Below are 24,336 nucleotides of genomic sequence, written 5' to 3' on the forward strand. Positions count from 1 at the left end.
TGAATGTACGTATTCCATTGCGACGGAGCGGGCTGGCATTGCTTGGTAATCATGAAAATATCGGCGTCCCGAATGTTGTGATAAGCAGTCTCCGGCGCCGGAATCTGACAGAGTGAGAGAGAGCACCGGATTACCGAAAGGGGTGAGATTCTGCGTCGTCGTTGTCCGTAAGCAGCACAGACTCCACGGCGCCGAGAAAAGGAGACGACGGCCCAAGCTCCGGACCTTCAACTTCCAGCAAAGTCCGGGGTATTACATAGCTCCAAGTCGCCGCGGCCTCTTCGGCTCCCACCACCCCCCGTCCTACCACCTTTTTAGGGACAGAGAATCGGGTTTGAATAACATCCGCGATTTGCTGGAGAGGTGATTGCCATGTTTCATTTCGTAGATTGTTCCGGGTGTTGCGCGCCAGAGGGACTTGGAAGAGTACCTGGTCCGCGGGTTGTCCAAGTACCTTAGTTGGTAATGCCGTGCGGGGCAGAAGGCAAAATCGATGATGCCGGCGGTGGGAATAACATAGGTATACACACACACACACACACACACATACGGTCTCTCGAGCTAGTGTGGATAACATGGTTCCATTAACCACCGCATTGGCTTGGCTGGGTACATGGACCCCTACCTCTCTACCTTGTTGTCTTGGTTCTGCTGCCATTACCTTGGGTAGGTAGCTACGCAAGCATTTGTAAGCTAGAGGGCAGGAGGGGTGTGGCAGGCCGGGGCCGGCTTGACGATGGGAGAGAGAGAGGGGTTTATCGGTATCTGGGCAGAGGAGCTTTTTTCTTTGGGGACGCAATGCCGACTGGGTTGTTACTTGAAGGGAAAGAAAGAAAGACTTGTTTGGTTTCTAGAGCTTTTTTTTTTTTTCCAATCGAGTCTGGTTCTAGTTTAGAATATACACCCACTAACAGCAACGCCGTTCAACCTTCACATCATACAGCTATCACCATACAGGTGGGTTAGACATTGCTTCACATCCAACACTGCTGCTAGGTAGACGAAACCCATACTTACAAACACACAATCTTCCAGAGGACCCAAACAACAACAGCACAACACACACAATGGCGACAAACCAAGCCGTTAAGACAATCGAAGCAGGTGTCGCCAAAGTCGTCGACGCCCCTATCCCCACGCTGCCCGCCAACGACTACATCCTCGTCAAGACGACGGCCGTAGCCGTCAACCCGACGGACTGGAAGCACGTCGACCTCGCCGATAAAGCGGGCTGCGTGGGGATCTGGGTCGGGTGCGATTATGCGGGTGTCGTGGAGGAGGTTGGCAAGGGCGTGACGAAGGATTTCAAAAAGGGGGATCGGATTTGCGGGCCTGTTAATGGATCGTGAGTGCTTTCTTCTTGAGGCTTGGTATACAAGGGAGACACGAAGGAGGAGCAGAGGAAGCTGACGTTGGAGTGATCCAGAAACGCACTGAGAGAGATTGATGGCGCTTTTGCAAAGTACATTGCCGTCAAGGGCGACGTGCAGATCAAGACGCCGGATAACATCTCGGACGAAGAGGCCGCGACGCTCGGTATCGCCGTCACCACCGTCGTACGTTCTTTACCCCTTCCGAGAGAAAGACACATCAGAGCTAACCATATCCCCCAAAAACAGGGCCAAGGCCTCTACCAAACCCTCAACCTCCCCCTCCCAACCTCACCCACAATCGCCACCCCACCCCCCACGATCCTACTCTACGGCGGCAGCACGGCAATGGGCATCTCGGGTATCCAATACGCCAAACTATCAGGCTACCGCGTCCTCGCCACCTCGTCCCCTCACAATTTCGAGTATCTAAAGTCGTTGGGCGCCGACGAGGTGTACGATTACAAGTCGCCCTCCGTGTCGGAGGATATCCGCAAGGCTACGAATGACGAGCTGACGCTGGCGTGGGATTGTCAGTCGACGAATGAGAGTGCCGTCTTGGTTGCGAAGGCGCTGAGTAGTACCAAAGGAGGTGTTATTGGGACGTTGTTGCCTGTTGATAAAAAGGTTGTGGCGGGGGTGAATGACAAGGTTGAGGTGAAGATGAGTTTGTATTATACTGTTTTTGGGGAGGAGTTTGGATACTTTGGTGAGTTTTTCTCTTTTCCCCTTTACACCATACGTAAACCCCCTCCCATACCCTATATTCCTTACCTTCATCTTCCAAGCTTGCGGCGGCTAACAACAACCATCAACTCTTACAGGCAAGAGAGACGCCGTACCAGAAAACTACGAATTCGGCAAAAAGTTTTGGGAAATCAGCCGCGGGTTGCTGGCCGAGGGTAAGCTGAAACCCATCCGCGTCGTCAAGAACCAAGGCGGGAGCGGCCTCGAGGGCGTCGTTGTCGGGTTGAAGGAGTTGAAGGAGGGCAAGGTCAGCGCGGGCAAGCTCGTCTACACCATTTGAGGTTTTTTTTCTTTTTTCGGCTAGCGATAATTTGTATGTGAAAGACCAAGAACCCCCAGCCAGCCAGTATCAACTGAGTCTGAATAAGATGATACATGATGTGACGGCGCAAGACATTACGTATATTCGAACACTACTTACTGCCTCTCCTGAAAATGCCTGGGATTTTTGTCCTGTACCTGCTTCTCCTGCCGAAAGCGACTCGCAACAACATGTGGTATCTCAAAGCACCCTCCCAATAAACGCCGAACCTCCTACCCGCCTCGCTGTAAATCCAACACCAAAGACGACGGTCATCTACATCTTCGCCCTCCCAACCTTTTGCGCAACCTCATCAAGCATCTTACTCACCATATCCCGATGCGCCCCTTCCATCTGCCCCTTGACAAGCGGCATCAACATCCGACTCGTCTCCACCCTCGTCGTCTCGACAAGATCATAATCCCCCTCCACATACCCTTCCAACTTGCCCCCGTGCTCGCCGCGCCACCTCTCCTCCGGCCTCGGCACGACAAGCCACTCGGACCAGACCCGCACCCCGCCCGGCGCCTCGGCGCGGGACCGCAGGCCGTTGGGGATATTCTGCAGCACGGCGGGAAAGCTGATTTCTTTTTTGACGCCGGGGACGACGGTGACTTTTTCGTAGATTTTGTAGCATGCTAGGCGGGAGCCGTCTTCGAGGAAGTGGGCGTCCGAGACGACGGAGTCGAGGGGCACGGGGACCTTTTCGTAGCGCGTTACGAGGGGTTGATGGCGGATTACGGGGGATTGGGATTGCAGGGTTTCGATGACGGCTTCTGGGGGGAGGATGCTGGGGAGGGGGATGCGGATCGTGAGATTGTGGTGGGCTGGCATCCTTTTTCCTTATTTTGTGATGTAGATGATTATTTGTCTTGGTGGTCGGTATCGGTGTCAGGCGTTCGGAGGTCCCGTTGGTGGTCGTGGTACACACCCCCGGAGGTTTGATGACGATGGCGGTGTGCGGGGCCGTGTGCGACGGAGTGTTGTCTCTCGTAGGGGGTTTGTTGAACAGCTCCGTTGGACAGCAGGAGCTGGTGAACCGTCGGCTGAGAAACAATTGAAAAGTAGCTATGCAGACAAGCAAAAGAAAAAGAAAAAAAGTTGCACAAAGGTGGCAATGTCGCCTGTCGTGCGCCTCAAGAGACCGATATCTCAGTCAGCTTGCTTCCCTGTCTGGTTCAGGATCAGCGGGATTTGGGTTGGGGTTCGCGTCTTTTCTCTTGTCTGTCTCGAGGGACGTGGCGGAACGGGAGGAGATAAAACCTTGTCCTCTATAATGAACCACGTTCTCCTTCCGTGGAACAGACAGAAAGAAAGGTAAGGATTCAAGGGATAGATGATTCGTCATGCGAGAGAGAGAGAGAGAGAAGGGGGCGAGCGGCAGGACGTCTTTTGTTTCGTCTGATGGTCTGTTCCCACACGGGGTGCGGTGGGCTGTCCCGACTTTCCCACCACGGACATGAAGAATTGGGAAAAAAAAAGAGGGATGGATGGATGGATGCACTAACATCTGATGCCGAAGTTTGTCTGTGTGGAGAGGTTGAAGGCTGAAGCAAACAGGCAAATAAATCCTCCCAAAAGGAAACGACGTCAACCGAAGGATTGGAACCGCTGGAAAGGTCAGCAAACACGGATGGCTATCTAGCAAGCTAGTGCAGGGAATAGCAAGCAAACAAGCTCCAGGAATGCTCCAAGGATCGGCTGGTATTGGGCCTATTGGCCAGCAGAGGTTCGCGTGAGATTTTGAGGCTTGTCTGAGCCTGCTGACGCTCGTAGCAAAATAGTAAGCATATTCCGTATCCGTAGGTAGTTGGTAGCCCGACAATGGACCAGGGCCAACTCCTTTTAGGGCTGGATTGTTTTTTTCCTGCTACGGTTTCGATACCAATGGCACTCCGATGTTGAAGGATGGGGGAAAGCTGAAACGGGTGGTGATACTATTATTAACCCCTGGCAAAGGAGCCAGTGCCTCGGAATGAGTTGCTTGTATCCCGTACGGCGTAAGTTGTGGGAGCTCCAGTTGAGGCACGACCCTCCCGGGATAAAAGAGAAGCCGACCTTGGCCCCTGAATACAGATAAGCCATCGGTGGTTGGGTTCCATTGTGGCTGATGCTCAGCATCAATACCCCTCCGCATGGGGCGGCGCATCGCCTCATCACCATGGAGGTTGTCTGCAACTTGCAAGCGTAATCGCAAAAGTGGTGTTGCTAGAGACCACCTAAGAAGAGGACATCATGCCTACTTACGATGAATTCATCAAAGAATTCTACTACTTTCCTCACTTTCTCCAGGGTGACGACGAATTTGAGGTCGCCGAAGATGGAGGCCTCTACCGCAATACGACAAACTGGTGTGTGTCTCTTTGGTGAGATCATGAGAGTCGAAACCCTTCCCCGTCTAACCCTGGTCTGTCGCGACAAAAAGGACTGGGTATTCCACGTCCGTTTTCATTTAGATGGCAATGCGCAGGTTGACCGCCGTAGATTCATGCCTGGACACACCGTTGCAGTCTTGAATACCATAACCAAGAGGTTCTTGGATGGGACTTATTGGAAGGAGGGCGTTTACGTGGAGAAACTGGAAACTTGTCGGGTCCGTCCTATACTCTCGCTTATCGTCTTGTTCAATGGCGGCTTATTGACAGATTTGTTTGCGTTAGGGCTTCCCCATGGAACTGAAGGAACTTTGCCGAATGAATACAGAGCTCGTCAGGTACACTGATGGAATTGACAAGCAAAAAGACACTCGGCCGTGTGGAGCCTGTGGCAAGGAAGGACAGGAACTCAAGAAGTGTGGCGGTTGCGGCTATTACTATTATTGCGATGCGGTACGTTATTGTCGAGATGAGCTTTTCTTGCAGATGCTGCTGAATCTCAAAGCCGCCACTGAACCTCTCCGGTTCACAGACTGATCTCGAAGCCGGAGACTGGAGTAGGACAACGCGGACGACCGGTTGTAGACCGTTCGGTAGCTCATCCATGGTTATGGCAACTGTGGTAATACTTGGACCGATGTCGAATTGTCCGCTTGTCCTAGAGCACGATTTTCTTTGACTACCTCGAATCAACGTCACGCGACCTGAGACATGGCAGAAGAAGGAACATGCGGTCTTATCGAGCTTCCTTGGGCAGATGTCTGATGCAAGTCCTCGGCTTTGCTGGACAAATTCACATCCGGGGGGGAATCTGTAGCTGATGCTCTGATGGATGCTGGTATAGCCGAAGATCATCCTTCAACTTGAACTCGGGAGGCGTTCATTCACTCATAGGAGAATCGTCGAGAAGAAGAATAATTCCACGGTAGTACTTCAAAAATCCGTACTGCACCGCGAGCGTAATTCAGCCGATGACTCAATAGCCATCACCGAGGGAAATAAAGTGCCTTTGGCACTTCGCACTCCAAGTCTTGATTCCGAAAGCGTCGACAGGGTTCTGGACCAGAACGAGTCGCATCTGCAGCTAAGCAAGTCAGTGATATTGCATTTTGCTGCGTTGTCTTCCCCATTGACCCATAGTTTCAACCTGACCAAAGGCCATGGATGACGGTCGTCGTCCCGGTGGCCAACTGTGGCCAGCTCAGGTCTGACCGCCAGAAGAAGCCGTGAGGTGCTCGTAGTCCGTCCTAAAGCGTCTACGCCGTCTGACACGCAGGTGTCAGTCGATAGATGCTGGAGATTAAGCCGGCAGGCCATGAGGGAGAGGCAATATTCTGTTGTATTCATGCCTGACGCCGTTCCTCAAGTGGTGTCCATTGTGCTTTATTATCGTCACACAAGCGCATCGTTTCCTCTGGGTTTCTACCTGAGATATGCCGGGTACCCCAAACTGACACATTCCTTGTTTAGTGTTGAGGCTGTCTCGCCCGTCTTCGACTCTTCCGTCATTGATATTGACATCGAAGACGGGCAATGGAAATCTGCGGCATTCCGAAAGGCCCAAAGCCTACGGATACCCGTAGAGATGATATTTCAGCGAGGCTGGTTGGTGCGAAGTTCGCCCAGAAGTGGGTTGAGAAGTTGAAGCGGTGAGGGAGCCGCCATACCGCTTTTGGCGACACTCGTGGGATGAGTGGATAGAGATGCGCCATGCGATGATGGAGGTGGGACGCGTGTAGACGCAATGATCCAGTACACAGATGCAGTCGCATCTCCTCAGACAGGGCCAGACTTGGGATGTGTATGAAGGGCATGTTAGCTCCCGATGCGCAGCGCAGCGCCGCAGCCCAGTGGCCGGCCCTGCGAGCACACCCGTCGAGATGCAAGCTGCTGGCGGCCCTGGCGCTGGTTCGACGATGACTGGACACCCATCGGCCATCGTACAGATGCCAGATGGGGTCCTCGTGTACTTGAAAAGTGCGAATACCAGGCCTAGGAGAGGGCGTTCCATGCTAATTGGCGCATGGCTGCCCAGCCGGTAATGTATCGATACCTCACGGCCTGGTGCGTCGATGCTAGAGCCTCGCAGGCTGGCCGAGCCGTTGTCCGCATGGCAACGTCTCGTTGTGAGTGACGGCGGCTTCTCCCTTTTCCTCCCTGACTTTGGGTTCGTCCCGCTTCCGTCACGACGGCGGTCCAGACAGGAGGGAAGGGGTCTGGATGTGGTAAGTTGGCGTAGGAACCGAATGATGATGGACATGGTGACATGGTGTTGCCGCTTTTTTCGCTTTCCCCCGCGAGCTTGATGCGCCTGCATTCCATGCTTTGCCCTTCAGATGCAGATGCATACTGCGTAGGCCGCGCCTGCCTGTCATCAATAAATTCAATGGCATGGCTGCATACTCCGTACCCTCTCTTCAATGCCCAATCCCGTATGCCGCAGGTCGTAGGAAATGGGTAAGGGAGTTGAGAAACTTGAGTCTCAATGGTCCCCTTGCTTGGCGGGGTTGGTGTTAATTTGGAGGTACATGAGCAACCGGGGGCGAGTGGCTGGAGGGCCATGTACCTCCGCGAGTGAGCGGTTTAGGCGATAGACCTTCGACCAGCAAGCAACCAGGCCGTACGGATATGACTGGGAGAAATTCCATTTGAGCAAGAGGCAGACAGATTGGTGCACAGAGAGTCAACTACAAGGGCGTTCGGGTGTTACCGGATAAGGGCTTGTTCTGACGGGGACTGTGTGATACACATGAATTTTGAGCAGTCGGAGAACTTGGAGTTGATTGTGACAGTCGAGCTGGAAGAAATTTATCTGTGGGTTGGAGCGGTGGGTGGTGTTGAAGTCGTGTGGTTGACAGCGGCGCGTCATCGTGAATAGCATGGAAGATCGCAGTTTCGAGAAGGAAACTAACATGTGGTGGCAGCAGCGAAGACCCAAGCGGGAAAAGGCTGGAGGTGGTGGTGGTGGTGGTGGTGGTGAGTTTTTTCGTAGCAGGGAAGAGGGATCAAGAGAGCCAACACAGGCGTGCGTAGGGTCCTTGGGTCCTGTTAGTCTAGGAACCCGAGTCCAGAAAGAGCTGTTTACTAACATGTTTTGTCAACCACGATACCTTACTATTATTGCCTTATTCCATTACTCCAGGGTTGGAAAGTTGCTCGCTCCATTGTTTATCTGCACTTGTCTGTGCGAAGATTGGGATGCAATTCTACGCAAGAGCTAAGGACTGCCTTGAAAAGAGAAAGAGGTAAAGTGACGATATCGGTGGATGGATGGAAGGGCGCTTAGGTAAGGAACTAGAAGGTATCGTTGTATCCCGCGTGAGGACGCACCTGGTGCTAAGCTGGTGGCGGCAAGGGCGTTTTACCTCGGGGCCGGTGCCTTTTCTACGGTTCTTCCTCCCTCATCATCCGTCTCCCTTGCCTTGAGGTGGTTACTTCTCAACTTCTGTCCGACCTGATTCCGCTGCTTGTTCAACACGGAATGGAAACAAGACACACCTGATATCCAGGACCTGCTGACCTCGTGGTTACCTAACATTCTAGGTCCGCCCTCGTGGCTCCCGCATCGCATACCAAGACTCACCTATTGTGTATGGTCTCAGAGAGTGTGCTGCCCAGATGCCCACTTGAAGCAGACGGCACCCTGGAGAAATGGCATCACCTGGGCGGCAGGCTGAAGAGGAGGGAGGGGTCATGGTGGTGTGAATTGAGTCAAACGACTCCGGCGTGCAGGGGGTGCCGTCTCTCGAGACAGTCCATATCACACTAACTCGGCCAATGAGGCGCCGAAGCCGCCCATCATAACCGACCACACTGCCAGGGATCACCACCTTTTTGCAGACACCCAGAGTAAATAAAGTACCTTGAAGTTGTACTGTCGGTGGGTGGGTTGCTGCGCTTTTGCGGCTTGCCGTGACACCTCCTACCCCATCTGGGCTAAGCACCCAAGGTACCCATCATGGGCCATGCCGTTGCTCGGGATCTATCGCCATGTACATCACACACGCGCACACCCACACGCACACATACACACACATACGGAGCGGGCCAGGAGATGAAGAGGCGGCGAGCAATGGGGGCGGGAACACCACCAGAGTCCAGACAGACGGAGGAGACGGAGGAGCAACGACGGGGAGACTGAGACTTCACGCAATGAAAAGCATGCGGATTGGTCCTGATAGCATGGTTGATGGATGATGGATGGGACATGGCTGGGCGGATGGATCGCATAGACGTGCATACAGCATCAATATCCATAATTATTCTTCCGTCCTGCCTTACCTTTACCTCGCTTTACCTTTACCTCACATAAGGTACCGAGTACTGACTCTGTCTTTCTCTGTCTGCAGACTCTCTCTCTCTCTCTCTCTCTCTCTCTCTCTACCTTGCCTTGCCCTTGTATTCCTCATTTGGATTGTTGACTCTTGTCTTGCCTTACTTCTTGTGTACATCTCCCCCTGTATACAAGGCGTTCGCCGCCGCTCATGTTTCTCCAATCTGTTTCTACTATTCTTGCGTCGTCGTCCTCGTGTTGCACGACAGGGCGAAAACTTCTGAACGAGCTGCTGAAGAAGAGGGCAGAGAAGGCGTACAGTACAGTAAGGTAACATATTGTATACTAATTGCATAGTAGGCAAGCGTGCTATTCGTACACAAAAACACATCCCGTCGGTCAATTGCCTCAACGTCTGGCTGGCCGGGCCCGGGCTCGACAATAGCACAACGACGTCTTACTCACACCACCACCCGAATCGCATCTCCGAACAAGTACGGAATACTTTGCTCAGCTCACGAGTCGGAACCAAGCAAAGCACGACCTCGAGGATATCACCAATCCCGGCCGCAGGCTGTGGCCTTCGTTGCATGCCTCCTGCAAGATATCTGGCGGTCTGCAACCACATCCATCCGCCTATTCGCCTTCGCCGCGACGATCTTGCGTCAACGCGCCGACCCATTGGCTCCCTGTGAAGGAAGTGGCTTGTAAGAGATGATTTTTTTCACCCTCTTCTCCTTTTATGCCGGGTCACATCCAGCGTTCCTATTGATCCTTTCTTGCATGCGGCCGATTCGACCTCACCTCCTCTCGGGAGAGTCATCTTGGTAGAAAAAAGAGTGATAGGAACGGCTTGAAATTCGTGGTCAAATACAATAATGAAGCAGGCGAATTGACCTCGTTCTTAGGACAGCTCCAATCCAGGACTATTCCCTCGGCGATCAGACGCGACGGCGGCGACTTTCTCAAGCTGTGAGCCTGTGACACCAAGAGCTACATCCCTGCTATCGCTTCGACTTGGCCCGTTATCGTCCAAACCTCCGGCAACTCTGAGCAGGGGACCAGGAACATACCTGTAGCCAAAAGGCGGGAGAAAAAGAAGAACAAGAAGAAACAGGCGAGTGTATTTCCTCTCCCTGCCCTGCCATATCTTATCCGTCCACGGGTCCCTCTTCTTCCCTGCCCCCAATTCACCTTACCCTTCATCACCCCCAGATCCCAGGTCCCTTGCGCCGCCCGCCGCCCGCCGCGTAGCGCAGAGTGCTCCGTCTCTTCGGCGGCCACTTGAGCCGACCATCCCACTTCCCAGCCTGGGCAGTTACATCTTCCCACTATCTTCGCAGTCCCTGGAGTTTTTTTTTTTCTTTTTTTCTTTTTCTTTTCTTCCCTACTGACTTGCACCACCTGTCTCAGTTCGCCTCGGTCGTACGAATACATAGTCTGGAGATTTATATCTGCAGGCGATTTCCTCCCACATCCTGTTCAACTCTCGTTTCATCGACCCGCCCCCTCCTCTCGCCAACGCGAACCCGCTTGCTTTCCCGCTACACTGCGTACAACGGCTGCTACGACCACGACGACTACGACAAAAACCAACGAGCGACACCCGATATACCGTCTTCAGCCGTTTCTCTCCTCCGAATCGTTTCAGCTTCCATGATTCTCACACCAAGCTGTAGCAACACGAGCTCAACTTCTCAACATGGCTGCGGCCGCGGTTTCCACGTTCTCGCCATTACGGTGGCCAGAAGGCGCATACCGATGGACGTCAACCCAACAATCGACGACTGGCTGGGCTGAGGAAGATGTGCGCATCCGCTTGCGCATGATCGCCCGCGCCTGGGATTCCGCTTCGCACAATGCTCAGGTACGACCCGAGACTTTTTCGTCTGCCGTCATGGTTTTCTTCAATTCCTATCTACTCTGGAATTTTGTGCGCGCCGGCGCCGTTCCAGCCTGGACGCCTCAGCGCTCGTCCCAAGTCTAACGGCTTACCGTTCGCTGCCATGGCTGGTCCGGAAAGCTTTTGGATGGAGTCGGGGGACGTGAGGGGCATGACGCCGTCTCACCCCCTCCATTCCACTAACACATGCCTTCAGACGAACCTCTGAGCTAATCTGATCCGCTGACATCCCTAGATTTCATCCCATCGTCGACAACCCCTCAAAACCACATGCAACATCTCAACTCCGTTGAAAGCACCAGAATGCGGCCCGCGATGGTTGCGACGATTTGACTCGCCCTCTGAACCGTCTGAGTCGTTCGAGCAAGTCATGGACCCGACGAACACCGGCGGTTTTGCAAGTCGACGACCATCGGACTTTTCCTTCTTCACCCAACCGCAAACATCAAACACAGAACAGCGACAACGACGTAACGGCGACGCCATATTCAGCGACCCCACACGCGACTTTCTCATCGACTTCGGTTCCGAGGAAGGATTCATGCAAGCAGCAAAGAAGAAGAAGAAGGCGGCGCCAGCCAAGGCGCCAGCTGCCAACAACAATAACGACGACGACGGCTCGAAGAAAGAGGACGAAGGTGCTGGCGATGGAGGCGACCAGGGCGGTGACGCAGGCAACGACGGCGGAGCTGCGGGCGACGGCGACGGGGGCGACAAAGAGACGCCACCTCCGGCAGACGATCCGCCCCCGGAAGATGACTGGGGCTTCTCAACCACGAAATCCAAGAAGAAGGGCAAAAAGGCCGATGAACCGGCACCTGATTCCTTTGATGAAATCAAATTGGACGACATAGGCACCGGCAACGGATCGCTAGACATCAATTTCGCCACAACGGAACCCAAAAAGTCAGGGGGGTTTGGTTGGGGATTGGGGGCATCAAATTGGACAACATCAGGCACGGGACTAGGGAACACGTGGGATTGTTCTGGCGCTAACAAAAATGCAGCCACGAGTACGCCAGCAGAGGCAAAGGAAGACGTCGATTCGAATCCATGGGGCGCCAAAAGCGGGAAGGCCAAGAAGAAAAGCACGACGCTCGGGTTTTCCTTTGGGGACGATACATCAGCTGACCCGGAACCGGCACCCGACCCGCCGCAGGAAGAAGAGAAGAAAGATGACCCGTGGGGCTTCGGTACTACGACTTCCAAGAAAGACAAGAAGAAGAAGAAGGCCAACATCTGGGATGCGGTCGAAGAGGAGAAGGCTCCTGAACCAGTCAAGGAGGAGACACCTGCAGACGACGGATGGGGTGGGTGGGGCGGTACCACCAAGAAGGGGAAGAAGGAACCAGATCCGCCTAAAGAAGAGGCAAAAGATGACATCTGGGATACCTGGGGACTTGGTAAGAAGAAGGGGAAGAAGGAGGAGCCGGCGCCTGAACCAGTCCTTGAGCCAGCGCCCGATCCGCCAGCTGCCCAAGAGGATCCTTGGAGTTGGGGAACATCATCGGGAAAGAAGAAGAAGAACGGCATCGTCGACCTTGAACCCGAGCCTCCCCCGGTGGTGGAACCAGAGCCGGAACCCGCACCAGCGCCAGAGCCGGAACCGGAGCCCGTTGACCCTTTCGCAGGCATGACCAATTCACAGAAGAAGAAAAAGAAGAAGGAGATGGCTGCCGCCGCTCTGGCCGCTGAGGCTGAAGCTGCTAAAGCCGCCGAAGCTGCTGCTGCTGCTGCTGCTGCTGCCGAAGCAGAGGCCGCTGCCGCCGCCGAAGCGGAAGAGGCAGCTCGCAAGGAAGAGGAGGAACGATTGGCAAAAGAGGCTGAAGAGAAAGCAGCTAAAGAAGCAGCAGAAGCCGAAGAGGCGGCGAAAGCAGCGGAAGCCGCCAAAGCGGCAGCAGCTACGGACGACTTTGGTGGATGGGGTCTCTCAACTAAAACCAGCAAGAAGAAGAAGAAGGGCAAAGCTGAACCTGAGCCCGAGCCGCTTCCTCCTCCGCCACCTCCAGTCCCTGAACCAGAACCAGAGCCAGAGAAGAAGGACGACCCATGGGGCTTCGGTACCATGACGTCCAAAAAGGACAAGAAAAAGAAGAAGGGCCTTCTTGCCGAACCTGAACCTCCCAAGGAACCGGAACCGGAACCGGAGCCAGTACCGGAGCCAGAGCCTGAACCGGAGAAGCCAGCAGAAGATGACCTTTGGGCCAGTATAATGGGAACCTCCAAAAAGGACAAGAAGAAGAAGAAGGGCAAGACTGCCGATCCCGAGCCGGAACCCATTCCTGAACCTGCGCCCGAACCTCCCGCTGCTGATCCAGAGCCAGAACCACCGGTGGAAGACGACTGGGCAAGCTTCGGCCTTTCCAAGAAGGATAAAAAGAAGAAGAAGGGCAAATTGGCGGATCCCGAACCCGAACCCGAAATTGTACCAGAACCTGTGCCTGATCCCCCAGCCGAGGAAGCGGAGCCGGAACCTGAAAAGAAGGATGACGACGACTTCTGGGCCGCTGCTACTTCGAAGAAGGACAAAAAGAAGAAGAAGGAGGCCGAAGCTGAGAAGTCCAAAGACGACTCTTGGGGCATCTGGGGTCTTTCTTCCAAGAAGGACAAGGACAAGGACAAGGACAAGGACAAGGACAAAGACAAGGAGAAGGAAAAGAAGAAGAAGAGCAAGGAGGCCGACAAGGAAGCCGACGAACCGAAGGCTGAAGTGGTCGAAGAAGATGACTGGGCTGGTTTGAGCAAGTCGGACAAGAAGAAGAAAAAGAAGGACGCCATGGCCTTGGCTGAGTTTGGCGGGGAGGACGAGCCTACCCCTGCCGAGGAAGCCCATCCGGCCGCGCCAGACATTGCCGACCCCCTGGATGGCGGCGGCTTCTTCAGCTCATGGAACATCGGCGGTAAGAAAGACAAGAAGAAGAAGGGAGCCGACGCCGACGAAGGCGCTTCTATGAAGCCCGATGCGATCGAGGAGCCCACAGATGACTTCTGGGGAACCTCTTCGTCCAAGAAGAAAAAGGACAAATCCAAGAACGAGCCCATTGAAATCATGGACGAGGAGCCCAACGTGGATTCCGTACAACCGGATTCCGTCGAGGAGACCAAAGACCAAGCTGACGACGATGACTGGGCCGGCTGGGGATCCTCCAAGAAGAAGTCTAAGAACCGTAAGGACATACTCGCCGACCCTCCACCGGAAGCTCCCACCCCTCCCTCATTGGACATGGCTGAGCCTGTAGCAGAAGCAGAACCTGAGAAAGAGAAAACCAGCTTTTGGGGAGACATGACCTCTTCCAAGTCCAAATCCAAGGACAAGGATAAAGACAAGGAAAAGGAGAAGTCCAAGAAAGAGCCCAAGCTGAGCGAGAAAGAGCTCAAGAAGCTCGAGAAAGAAAAGAAGAAGGCTGAGAAGGAAGAAGCAGCGCGGATAGCCCAGGAAGAAGAGGAGGCAGCTGCCGCCGCCGCAGAGGCTGCAGCCAAGGAAGAAGAAGAACGCCTTGCTCTAGAAGCAGAGGAGGCGGCGGCAGCGGAGGCAGCTGAGGCGGCCGAGAAGGCACGAATCGAGGAGGAGGAGGCTGCAAAGATTGCGGATGAGGAGGAGCAGTTCGCTGCCTTGGAGGCCAAGAAGCTCAAGAAGGGCAAGTTGACCAAGAAGGACCAGGACGTTTACGACACTCTCAAGGCATCGATTGACGAGCGCGCTGCTGCATCCCAAGCTGCTGCGGAAGCCGAAGCTGAGGAAGCCGCTCGCATTGAGGAGGAAGAGCGACTCGCTAAGGAAGCCGAAGAAGCTGCTGCCTTGGAAGCCGAGGAGCAGGCGGCACGTGAGCGAGAGGAAGCAGAAGCAGCGGAGAAGAAGGCGAAGAAAAGCTCCAAGTCGGAGAAAGAGTCCAAGTCCAAGTCCAAAGAAGAAAAGAAGAAAGAAAAAGAGAAGGAAAAGAAGGAGAAGAAGGATAAGAAGGACAAGAAAAGCAAGGACAAGGAAAAGGAGAAGGAAGAGGAACCGGAGCCGGAGCCAGTTGAGGACATCGACAAGGAGGATGAGCTGGCCGATATCGAGTTGACCGAGGACCAAATTGAGGAGCTCCTGGCCGATCCCGAGCCTGCGGAGCCTGCTCCTTCTCCGCCACCCCCGGCGCCGGAACCGAAGCCATCCAACGATGCCTTTAGTTTCTGGGGAATTGGCACTAAGAAGTCTACGAAAGGTATGTGGCCTCAGGCTCGCAGCCAATCTCCCTTCACATCACCACACCACCAAGTCTCACCCAGCCTATTGGAAATAAAACGCCTCAATGGGCGTCACCTGAGATTACACTGCTGACTCATCTCCGCATAGCAGAAGGTGCGAATCTCGGCTGGAATGACACGACTACCTCATCCGCCACAAACAACGATGCCCTGTCCTGGATGCAACCGTCTACGGCTCGTAAGGGCAAAGGAAGCAAGATTACTGACAGATTAAAAGCGTTCGAACCGATCCCGCCGCCAGAAGACGAACCTGAGCCCGTTGAAGAGGAACCTGCCCCTGAGGAGCCAGCACCAGAAGAACCGGCCCCGGAGGACCCTCCACCCGAGGACCCGGAACCCGCACCACCACCACCTCCCCCAGTCGTCTTGTCGAAGGAAGAGAGAAAGCGACTGAAGAAGGAGAAGAAGCGTGCTGCCGAAGCTGCACCCGCGCCGCCGCCTCCACCGCCTCCTCCTGTTGTCGAGGAGCCACCGTTAGTCGACGTTGAGGAACCAGCTGACGAGAACAAGTCTTCGGAGCCGCCTGGAGCTTTCCCTGTCGAGGAGGATGAGAACGAGATCATCGAAGTGATTGAAATGCCAGTGGAGAAGAAGAAAAAGAAGAGTAAGAAGAACAGAGATAGGGACATACTCGCTGAAGACGTCCCTCCTCCACCAGCTCCACCACCTCCTCCGGCTGTCCCTGAAGCTCCTGAAGGCCCCGTGCCTGAGGAGGAAGCCATCGCCGAAGAAGAGCCCATCTCACCTCCACCTGAGCCGAAGTCAAGCAAGAGAGACCGGGCCAAGATCAACCGAGAAGGTTCCTCGTGGGGTATGTGGTCGGCTTCACCTCGCGAGAAGGAGAGAGACCGCGACCGGGACCGCGACCGTGACCGCGATAGAGAGCGGAAATCCAAGTCAAAATCCGAAAGACGGGACAAGAAACACGCTTACGGCGACGAGGAAAAAGTCAAGACTTCCTCCAAGGGCTCAAGTTCCGGCAAGGGCGACCGTGCCGCGCAAGACGTTGAGACACCGGCACGGCCCAAACTTATGTCAATGTTCAGCACCCCGCCCATTTCCCGGACGACCTCCACCCGGGACCGGCGACACAGGCCGTCCCGTCGTCATTCGGTCGACGCGAGTGGCTTGGTATCCCCACCTCCCGAGGAAGCTCCTCCACCTCCAATGTCCTCCAAAGCCGCCAAGGTCCTCGGCGTCGACAAGTCAAGCAGCAGACGCCGTAAGCGCGACCATATTGTTGATGAAGACATTGTCATGGTCGGTGCCAATGGGGATGGTGAGGACATCAGCCCTCCCAAGTCGTCACGTCGACGATCCAGATACGGCAAAGACGACGACCTTGTCATGGTCGACCCCGACGGCCCTTCCGAGCCACCACCAATGAAACGATCCAGCTCGAGTGCCAAGAAGGGCCTGGGAGGCTTATTCAGTGGCCTTAGGACGCCCAAGACAGAGCGTCCGGACCCATTGCGAAGACGACACACCTATGCGACCGATGATGAGACCAGGCGCGAACGCCGTCAACGATCTCACGCCGATGCAGACGAAGTTGACCCCGCAGCGATGACCGACATGGACCAAGAGGCTCGCCGCGCTGCTCGCCGTGCTCGTCGCGCAGCCAGGGATGCCGAGGCGGCTGAGGCCGAGGTTGCTGAGCCGGACCCCGAAGAGGCACGACGTGCCGCCAAGGAAGAAGCCCGGCGGGAGCGCCGCCGCAGGAGAGACGAAGAAGATGCCGAAGCACGGAAGCAACAGGATAAGGAGCTGAGACGTGCAGAACGGCGCGCGGCTCGCTCTCGCGGACACCGTGACCAACGTGAGGAAGAGGAACGGAGAATGGCCGAAGACAGAGAGGCTGAGCGTTCCGAAAGGCGAAGAGCTAGGAAGGAGCGTGAAGCCGCCGCGGCAGCGGAGGCTGATGCGGATGCTAGACGCACAGCGCGGGAAGAACGCAGACGAGCCCGCGAGGCCCGCGATCGCGAAGCGGCGCCGCCGCCGCCAATGGACGAAGAAGAAGCTCGCAGAGCCAGGAAGGAAGCTAGACGTGCTGCGCGTGCTGCTGCCGAAGGGACCGACGCGGAAGAAATGTATCACCACCGCTCCAGCCGCAGGACCCGGGAGTCCGGGGACGAAGGCATGCATTCCTCGCATCACCGCTACAGACGCAATGAGGAAGCCAAGCCGGCGTGGCCCCACTCGGGAACTTCATCCTGGGTCAAGGAACACACCGACGCCGGCCCGCCTCCGGATGACGGTGGACAACAGACGGACGCCGTCCCGCAAACCGAAGACGAGGCTCGTCGCGAACGGCGGGACCGCCGTCGCAGAGCCAGATACGAGGACGGCGCTACTGCCGACGAGGCGGACGATCGCCGCCGCAGAGCCCGTCGCGAAGAGCGCGAGCGTCGGTACGGCGGTAGTGGAGGTGCCGGAGGCGGCGGTGGCGGCTCCGAGGGGAGCGACGAGCGGCGTCGGCAGGCCATGTTCTCTGACGCGACGGCTACGCCGCGGAGTAGTTGGTGGAGAAAGCTGACCGGTTGAAGAATCTACGACAAAAAAAATGATGTGTATGAATGGATGTCAGCGAAGCGTTGTGCGATTTTCTTCTTTTTTTCTTCCCCCCTCCCCTTTTGTCGGATGGGACACACCACGTATGTTTTGATTCTTGTTTGAGAATGATGTTGTTTTGCTATATGAAGTAAAGAAAAACCCTTCTACGATATGTTTGACATATACCCCCCTCAAATACGCATACCATGTTTTTTTTGCTGCAATACTATTTTTGTTTGATTTCTTGTAAAGCATCGCGCCTCTGGACGGCGAACCAGCAATTTCATGGAGAGAAGGGAGATGTCTTGGACACGAGCACGAATTGCATAGCATAGGCAGCATAGCATAGCACACAAAACACATACATCCTTAATGGCCCACTCAAAGCATCGAAATGAGAAGTGGACGTTTAGATAGCAACAAGAATTATACCCCTGCTTTGAACCGAGTCAGCACATGCGTACTATCCCCAAATGGATCGCGATACTTTCCATCCAGCACACTGACGTGCCAGACGGGGAACCTGGAGGCGGGCATCATAGAGCCCCCCCGAAGCCCTACAACGCGGAGGCGGGCGTCCATCCGAGCGAAGACGTTCATCTCGGCCAAACTATACGCGTCCGTTCGCTGGGAACCCAAGGTGCCTCTCCTGTATGCACGGAAGATCGGAGCTACTGTCATAGCGTCGGAAGCAAGACCACAATAAGCCAGCGGCAGAGAACGGGCAAAAACGGTAAGGATAAACGGTCCACGCTCACACGAATCGGGAGGCCTCTTAGATCGTTATACGGAACTAGGTATTGCTATATGGTAGGTACTATGGACAAAGATAGATGTTGAGTATATCTGAACGCCCAATGGCTTGTCCGCGGCCCCGACATGAGCGTTAAAACGGCTCTGGGCTCTCTGAGATGCCTGCCTTCAGATAAGAGAATAGATATCTCTGTAGGTCGGGCATCAGGTCGAATAAACAAGGAAAAGAGGGTGCTGGTCGCTCAGCGCAAACCAGTCAACTTCAGCAGATCGTGCTGATGGAAGTAAGCACGAACACGTTTGCCATAGAAATCTACATGTCATTAGCTCGCTGCTTCGTACGGTGTGACAGATAGGCAACTTACACATCGGAATACTCGAGGCGCAAACAACGACCTGAATGCTAGCAATGGCCATCATGGTAGGCTTAATACCACCCGCAATGATCCAGTCGTACGCACTGCATGTAAGACCAAAACTGAAGATGTTCTTGAAGATAATCATGATAGTGAAGCCTTCGATGGCCAGATCACGGTAGGCATCAACAATGTACAAGGAGCTGGCCACAGCCCCAATGACCATACCAGCAACCTCAAAGCCGAAGAATATGAGCGGGATGCTGTAGTGGTACTCCCTGGCCGAAAGCCCAGCAGATGTGATGCCGAACCCGTAGAGACCAATGGAACCGATGATGAACATGGGGAGCACCATGACAATGCGAAACTCAGGTTCGTAGATGCCATTATTGCGACGGGTCAAGAACGTGGCACTCCAGTCGGAGAACGCACCAGCGATGATGAAGCCGACGAGCGCTCCGACAAAAGCACCGACATAGGCGTACCCAGCGTTGACTTCATTCCAATAGTAGGGAGGTCCCAAGAAGAGAGCCGCAACAATGACACCAATGAAGACAGTCCAACCGATCATGGTGCCTTGAATCAGACATCCCCACAGAAAGGCGGGCTGGACGAAGAGCGGAAAGGGGCGAAGAAGCAATTTCCAGTAGTGTTCATCCGTTTTGCGGCCATCGAACAAGGCCAGCGACTGAACGAATGTCTTCTTTGGAATTCGAACTCCCGCTCCTCGGACAGCCTCCAGGCCTGAACCATACGGCGCTGAGGTGGGGTTCAGCCTCTCGTGGTCGCTGGACCTGCTGCCCGGGCCGTCGACAAAAGACGCCTTGTTGTCAGTGAGTTCGATGGAATCTGCGACCATATCCGTGTTGAGCGCAGTGTCCCGACGGTAGGCCGTCTCAGGGCAGAGGAAGAACACGGCGGGGAGGCACACGGCGCAAAAAATGGCTTCCAAGTAAAACGTCCACCACCATCCAATGCTGTGAGTGATCTTGCCCACAACGATGGGGGTGAAGAAGGCGCCGCCAAAGACTGCCAAATTCGTAAAGGCCATCCGGGAGCCGCGCTGGTGGACAAAGTACAGGTCACCGACGGCGGCATTTACGAGTGTCTCGAAGGGAGTACAGCCGATGCCTTGGACAAGGCGAGCACCAAGCAGCGAGTTGTAGCTCGTGCCGACAGAGCCTGCCCACGCGGACGAGGCAACGAGAATGCATATTCCGACAATAAAGAGATGGCGCTTGCCCCATACACGCGCAGAAGGCACAAAGAAGATGGCTGCGGCACCAACTCCGAGAAGGAAGTATCCGGTGAGAAGAGCGATGCGGGTGAAGCTAGTACGGAATAGGAGGGCAATCGTAACGGTATTCGCCGCAAGGATAGGGCCGAGCGCGGTCGCGAAGATGGCGGTTATGGAGAGGACAAAGGTGATGAGGTCTCGCTTCCAAAGGGGCCAGTTCAGGGGATCGTTGGGATCATCGGATGGTTGAGGAACCTGGTGGATGTATTGTCAGCTGGCGCGCGCAGACTCCGTCGCAGAAGCTATCCCGTCGGCTGCTTACCAGAATGATGGGCACATCACCGCTCGCGTCGACTTTCAGTCCGTGATGAGTATCGGTCGCTGTCTGGGGACGGTTTGGATCATCGAAGTAGCGCGTCGTCCCTGGAGTTTTGATGGTCGTCAGCAATTGGGATGACAGGAGGACAATGCGAGCAGAGCGTTGAGAAGAAGCCGCGCGGGGAGACGGGCGCGCGGGCACGACAACTTACCTGGCACTTGGTCCAAGGCCTTGGACTCGAGAACGCCGAGACCCATGATGGCAGAGTGTTGGGAGTTCCAGATGCTTGTGTTAGCAGCGTGGACGTCGCAGGTTTTACGACATGTTAAGGCTGAATAGAAGTAGAGCCGGGCACACCCGAGTCGATATGGCGTAGGGCGGTTGTCGTAGTAGTCGGGAAGAAGAACCTGGAGAGAGGGACCCGGTGAAGTGACCTCGTTCAAAAAAAAAAAAAAAGGCTAACCGTTCTAGGTTTCCGTGTTCCTCTCTCTCCTCATCTCCTTGCCTCCTTCCCCCAGCTATGGTGTGACCTTGAACATTGGTGTGGAGCCACCCATGAAGGAGGTATATTTTCTAGCTTCCCGGGCCGGCACTTTGCTGTCGTCTTCGGCAGGTGCGGGCTTGGGGTGCTGGGAAACGACGCAGGGGTGCCCAGTCATGCTTGCCCAATTTTTGTGGCTCATTAAACCTTAAAAGAAAGAGCTTGTCGGATGCTGTGGATGCAGTTCAAGTGAGTCTCGGCCGGGTTACCCCACAATTGGACAGGGTAGGATATCCTTAGCTATTCTTTTACTTGGGAACATAGCAAAGTAAGAAAACCCTCCGGGTCCTGTCAACTCCATATGAACCCAACGCATTGGGCGGGGGATCCTCTCTCGCCGAAACGGCCGGGTAACGACTGGTTGGCCGGTCCGACCAGGTCGTCCCAAAATTACTGATCAGGATGCAGACTCTATGTACTTTGCGCAGAAACTCAAACGCAAAATCGCCGTCCAAATTGAGAGGAGAGAGAGCGTAGAGGAAAGCTTCCACTTCAAACCAACCTTGACTACCTCATCTCAACATGTGAAGCAACCGTTCTTGCCAGGCTGATCTTCTTTCTACAGTTTACCTTTTCGCGTCACCACAACCCCGAAAAAGAGGTTGTCGTCACGTATACGTATCGCTGCTTTGTCCTCCTCCACCTCCTCCATCATCTTTTGGACCCACGACCGTGCCCCGTCGCAAAATGATGGTTTTTGGCACAGTCTTACCAAGACGAGCTTATCTCCGAAGACGTGCATTTGTGCAGCCCATCCAGATCTAGACAAGTACGGATCCCAACCAGCACTTGTGGAGGGGCTGTGTTCGTGAGAGCCAAGCTTTCACTCGTTGCAGGGATGAAGGTCCGATCTGGAAGCCCCTCAACCAAGCTACTGTAGCCGCCAACTACCAAAGCCTCGGACTTTGATCTAGAACCAGACTTCGTCGCGACCAGATGGCACGTCCAGCTCCACGGTCCAGGAGAACGGGTCGCACATTTCTTTGGCTCAATCCACTTCGACACTAGACTGATCCCGTAGGACCGCAAGACCGTAGGGCATGCTGACAGTCAACTGACTGGTTGCTGAGAAGACAAGAAGAGACCCTCGGATTTCTGCCAAGTCGGTCGATGCGTCTTGTTTCATTCCTCTTTCGGCACTTCTAGTGCAGATTCACAAACACCCCCCATCCTTCAAAATGGCTCCAAATCCTCTTGATGGCTCTCGGAAAAGTCTCTTGACTTTGCAGACAAGGCAAGTCGGCGTGCTTTTGTTCTTTGCCAGTGTTCCGGGAACCAAGACCGCAACTTGTCTTCTTGATCATGCATCAGCAACCCAAACTTTATCTCTTCGGGTTTGGCAACAAATCACAATCCTCTCAGAATGGTTTACAAGCAGTCCGAAGCACAGAAAACTTGGTCCCCGGGGCCAAGTTGGCTATCGTTGATGGCTTCTAGCGAGCTGGAGTATCCCGGGCGACGATAGATGACTTTAGTCGCTCTTGCTGTCAGAAAAATGTGGGATTGCGAGTAGGCACTTGTCGACTTCAAGAACAAAGTTCTCAGATCGGGAATTGAACAAGCTTGTTGATTCTTCGATTGCAACTCGCAGGCTCGGACTTCGTACGCACTTCTTGGCTTCTTTCCGCATTGCAGACAGAGCCAGAAATTTGGAAGGAGAGACCCGGGCAAGCGACTAGACCCGAAATGTCTCGCACGTCAGAGACGGAAACTGCGAAGTCAACGGCGATAGGGAAGTTACCGTTTGTGGGCTATGGCTAACACCGCAACTCTGATACGCGTTGCCCCTGCACAAATCACACCGCAACGACAAATACGCACGTAGCAAATGTATGCCGAAAACAACACGACCCCAGAAATCCCAGGATTTACGACACTACTGGCATCGGCATTCGGTTTACTACAGATTGCGGGCCTCTCTGGCCGCTTTATTTGTTGCTTTCGAAGAGAAGCGAAGCGGATTCGGTAGGCGGACGACAATGGCACGAATCGCACGATCTCGAGTTGTGGTCAACTGGAGACTCGGCTTTCGGAATCTTGCAGCTTCTAGATGATTATGTCTTGGCATATTTGGGTCACCAAAACGGACACTTGCAAACGGGCAACAAACGAAAGGTTCAGTATTACACAGGAAATTTTCACCGGCCACCCAAGGCGAATACACGTGCGCTCTCGATTCTCGAATATACGACTACCGAGCTACTTGGTCCTCAGAAACGGGAGGAAAATTAACAACAAACAGCCTGACAGCTGCAGAAGCATGGTTGGAGTAGTGGTTAACTCGTTGCCCTCCCATCATCGGCAAAAGGCAGAAAGTAGGTCAATATCTCTCCCAAATAAGGATTTTCGCTGACCAAACAGCACTGGTTCGAACCCGGTGCCGCGCATCAAACAATTTTTTTCTTTGCCATGTCTCCTGTGCATCCACACTGATTATCGATTTTCTCTATGTCTAGAGACAGACTATGTGTTACATGTTCTGTCAAAGCGGATCCTTTGCATCCTCGAGGACGAGGTGTCGGCCCAACGTATTTGTGGAATCATTCAATCCTCCGGTACAATCAGTGAGTAAATACTAGTCTACTAATGTCACATACCAAAGCTCTGAATATTGAACAGATAGCTGCCTAGCTTGGTTACTAGACTGCGGGCGAAACCGACTCCACGACACTATACACGACGAAACCTGGATGGAAGCTCCGGCTAGTGCTCAACCGGCGACGATATACAATTTGGTGTCAAAGCCATAGTTTCCGTCGATTGGTCACTACAGATCTGTGACGACTATATTTTTGCTATACTCTGCTCTGTTGCTCTATGCATAGGGAGGTATGCGGCCGACGATGGTCCAGGCTGTTGAGCTATGGCAGATCGCGCGGTGGCAAAATGCGAAAATCGTACGATGGCGTCCAACGACCGAGCGGCCGACCGAAGCCCGTCAACTACGAAACCCGCCTAGAAACCAACTTTCTGCGGTTGTAACGACCTATAAACGAGTGTGTCGGATAGTCGGGTCCAAGAACGGTGGTTGTGAGAGCGCTCTGTCGCATTTGTGACATGTCGCTGTCTTAACCTGACGAGGCGTCCAGAACCTTTGATTCTCCCTCGGAGGCGCAACTGGCGTTCAAATCCGGCATTTTCAGGCGCATTGTGCGAATCTGAAACCAAGGAGACGCGCAAAAGAATGGGGAGCCCTTTTCTGCAAGTTGGCGAGACACGTTTGTAGCTACTGGAAGAGTTTCGTGCCCTCGATGGCGTTTGCAAGACATTTCGGCCACCGCTGAGTGGGCAGCTGGCGCAGAAGACTTCCCCTTTGGAGAAGAGCAGGAGTGGGCTATTTACTTTGAATATCCGTTAGTA

General features: G+C 54.3%; 6 protein-coding genes and 1 non-coding gene across 7 annotated transcripts; 4 read left to right on the top strand and 3 right to left on the bottom strand.

Annotated features, from left to right (window-relative positions):
• Nucleotides 1–1,067: 1,067 nt before the first annotated feature.
• On the top strand, nt 1,068–2,397 carry BDP81DRAFT_392895 (zinc-binding dehydrogenase; the record flags this gene model as incomplete). The annotated part of the gene is made up of 4 exons (XM_060587764.1): nt 1,068–1,345; nt 1,427–1,556; nt 1,620–2,079; nt 2,195–2,397. The coding sequence occupies 4 exons, from the start codon at nt 1,068–1,070 to the stop codon at nt 2,395–2,397; spliced, it is 1,071 nt and encodes a 356-aa protein (XP_060446891.1).
• Nucleotides 2,398–2,694: 297 nt separating this feature from the next.
• Nucleotides 2,695–3,252, bottom strand: BDP81DRAFT_392896 (uncharacterized protein; the record flags this gene model as incomplete). The annotated part of the gene is made up of 1 exon (XM_060587765.1): nt 2,695–3,252. The coding sequence occupies one exon, from the start codon at nt 3,250–3,252 to the stop codon at nt 2,695–2,697; it is 558 nt and encodes a 185-aa protein (XP_060446892.1).
• A 1,437-nt stretch (nt 3,253–4,689) lies between these two features.
• On the top strand, nt 4,690–5,561 carry BDP81DRAFT_205216 (uncharacterized protein). Its single transcript, XM_060582599.1, has 4 exons — nt 4,690–4,769; nt 4,844–5,011; nt 5,079–5,246; nt 5,339–5,561. The coding sequence occupies exons 2-4, from the start codon at nt 4,907–4,909 to the stop codon at nt 5,417–5,419; spliced, it is 354 nt and encodes a 117-aa protein (XP_060446893.1). The 5' UTR covers nt 4,690–4,769; nt 4,844–4,906; the 3' UTR covers nt 5,420–5,561.
• A 1,188-nt stretch (nt 5,562–6,749) lies between these two features.
• BDP81DRAFT_424632 (uncharacterized protein) lies at nt 6,750–7,749 on the bottom strand. Its single transcript, XM_060590151.1, has one exon. The coding sequence runs from the start codon at nt 7,353–7,355 to the stop codon at nt 6,786–6,788; it is 570 nt and encodes a 189-aa protein (XP_060446894.1). The 5' UTR covers nt 7,356–7,749; the 3' UTR covers nt 6,750–6,785.
• Nucleotides 7,750–10,768: 3,019 nt separating this feature from the next.
• BDP81DRAFT_448352 (uncharacterized protein) lies at nt 10,769–17,761 on the top strand (the record flags this gene model as incomplete). Its single annotated transcript, XM_060592286.1, has 3 exons — nt 10,769–10,933; nt 11,205–15,174; nt 15,306–17,761. The coding sequence occupies 3 exons, from the start codon at nt 10,769–10,771 to the stop codon at nt 17,759–17,761; spliced, it is 6,591 nt and encodes a 2,196-aa protein (XP_060446895.1).
• Nucleotides 17,762–18,545: 784 nt separating this feature from the next.
• Nucleotides 18,546–20,958, bottom strand: BDP81DRAFT_371712 (major facilitator superfamily transporter). Its single transcript, XM_060586632.1, has 4 exons — nt 20,647–20,958; nt 20,439–20,539; nt 18,889–20,371; nt 18,546–18,836 (listed from the first exon to the last, which is right to left on the bottom strand). Exons 1-4 carry the CDS (start codon nt 20,690–20,692, stop codon nt 18,766–18,768), a joined length of 1,701 nt encoding a protein of 566 aa, XP_060446896.1. The 5' UTR covers nt 20,693–20,958; the 3' UTR covers nt 18,546–18,765.
• A 2,276-nt stretch (nt 20,959–23,234) lies between these two features.
• BDP81DRAFT_t125 lies at nt 23,235–23,363 on the top strand. Its single transcript has one exon. It is a non-coding gene; the product is annotated as a tRNA-Gly (tRNA).
• Nucleotides 23,364–24,336: the final 973 nt, after the last annotated feature.

This window comes from Colletotrichum phormii (genome assembly GCF_030913505.1).
Source record: "Colletotrichum phormii strain CBS 102054 chromosome Unknown BDP81scaffold_7, whole genome shotgun sequence".
Lineage (NCBI taxonomy): Eukaryota > Fungi > Ascomycota > Sordariomycetes > Glomerellales > Glomerellaceae > Colletotrichum > Colletotrichum phormii.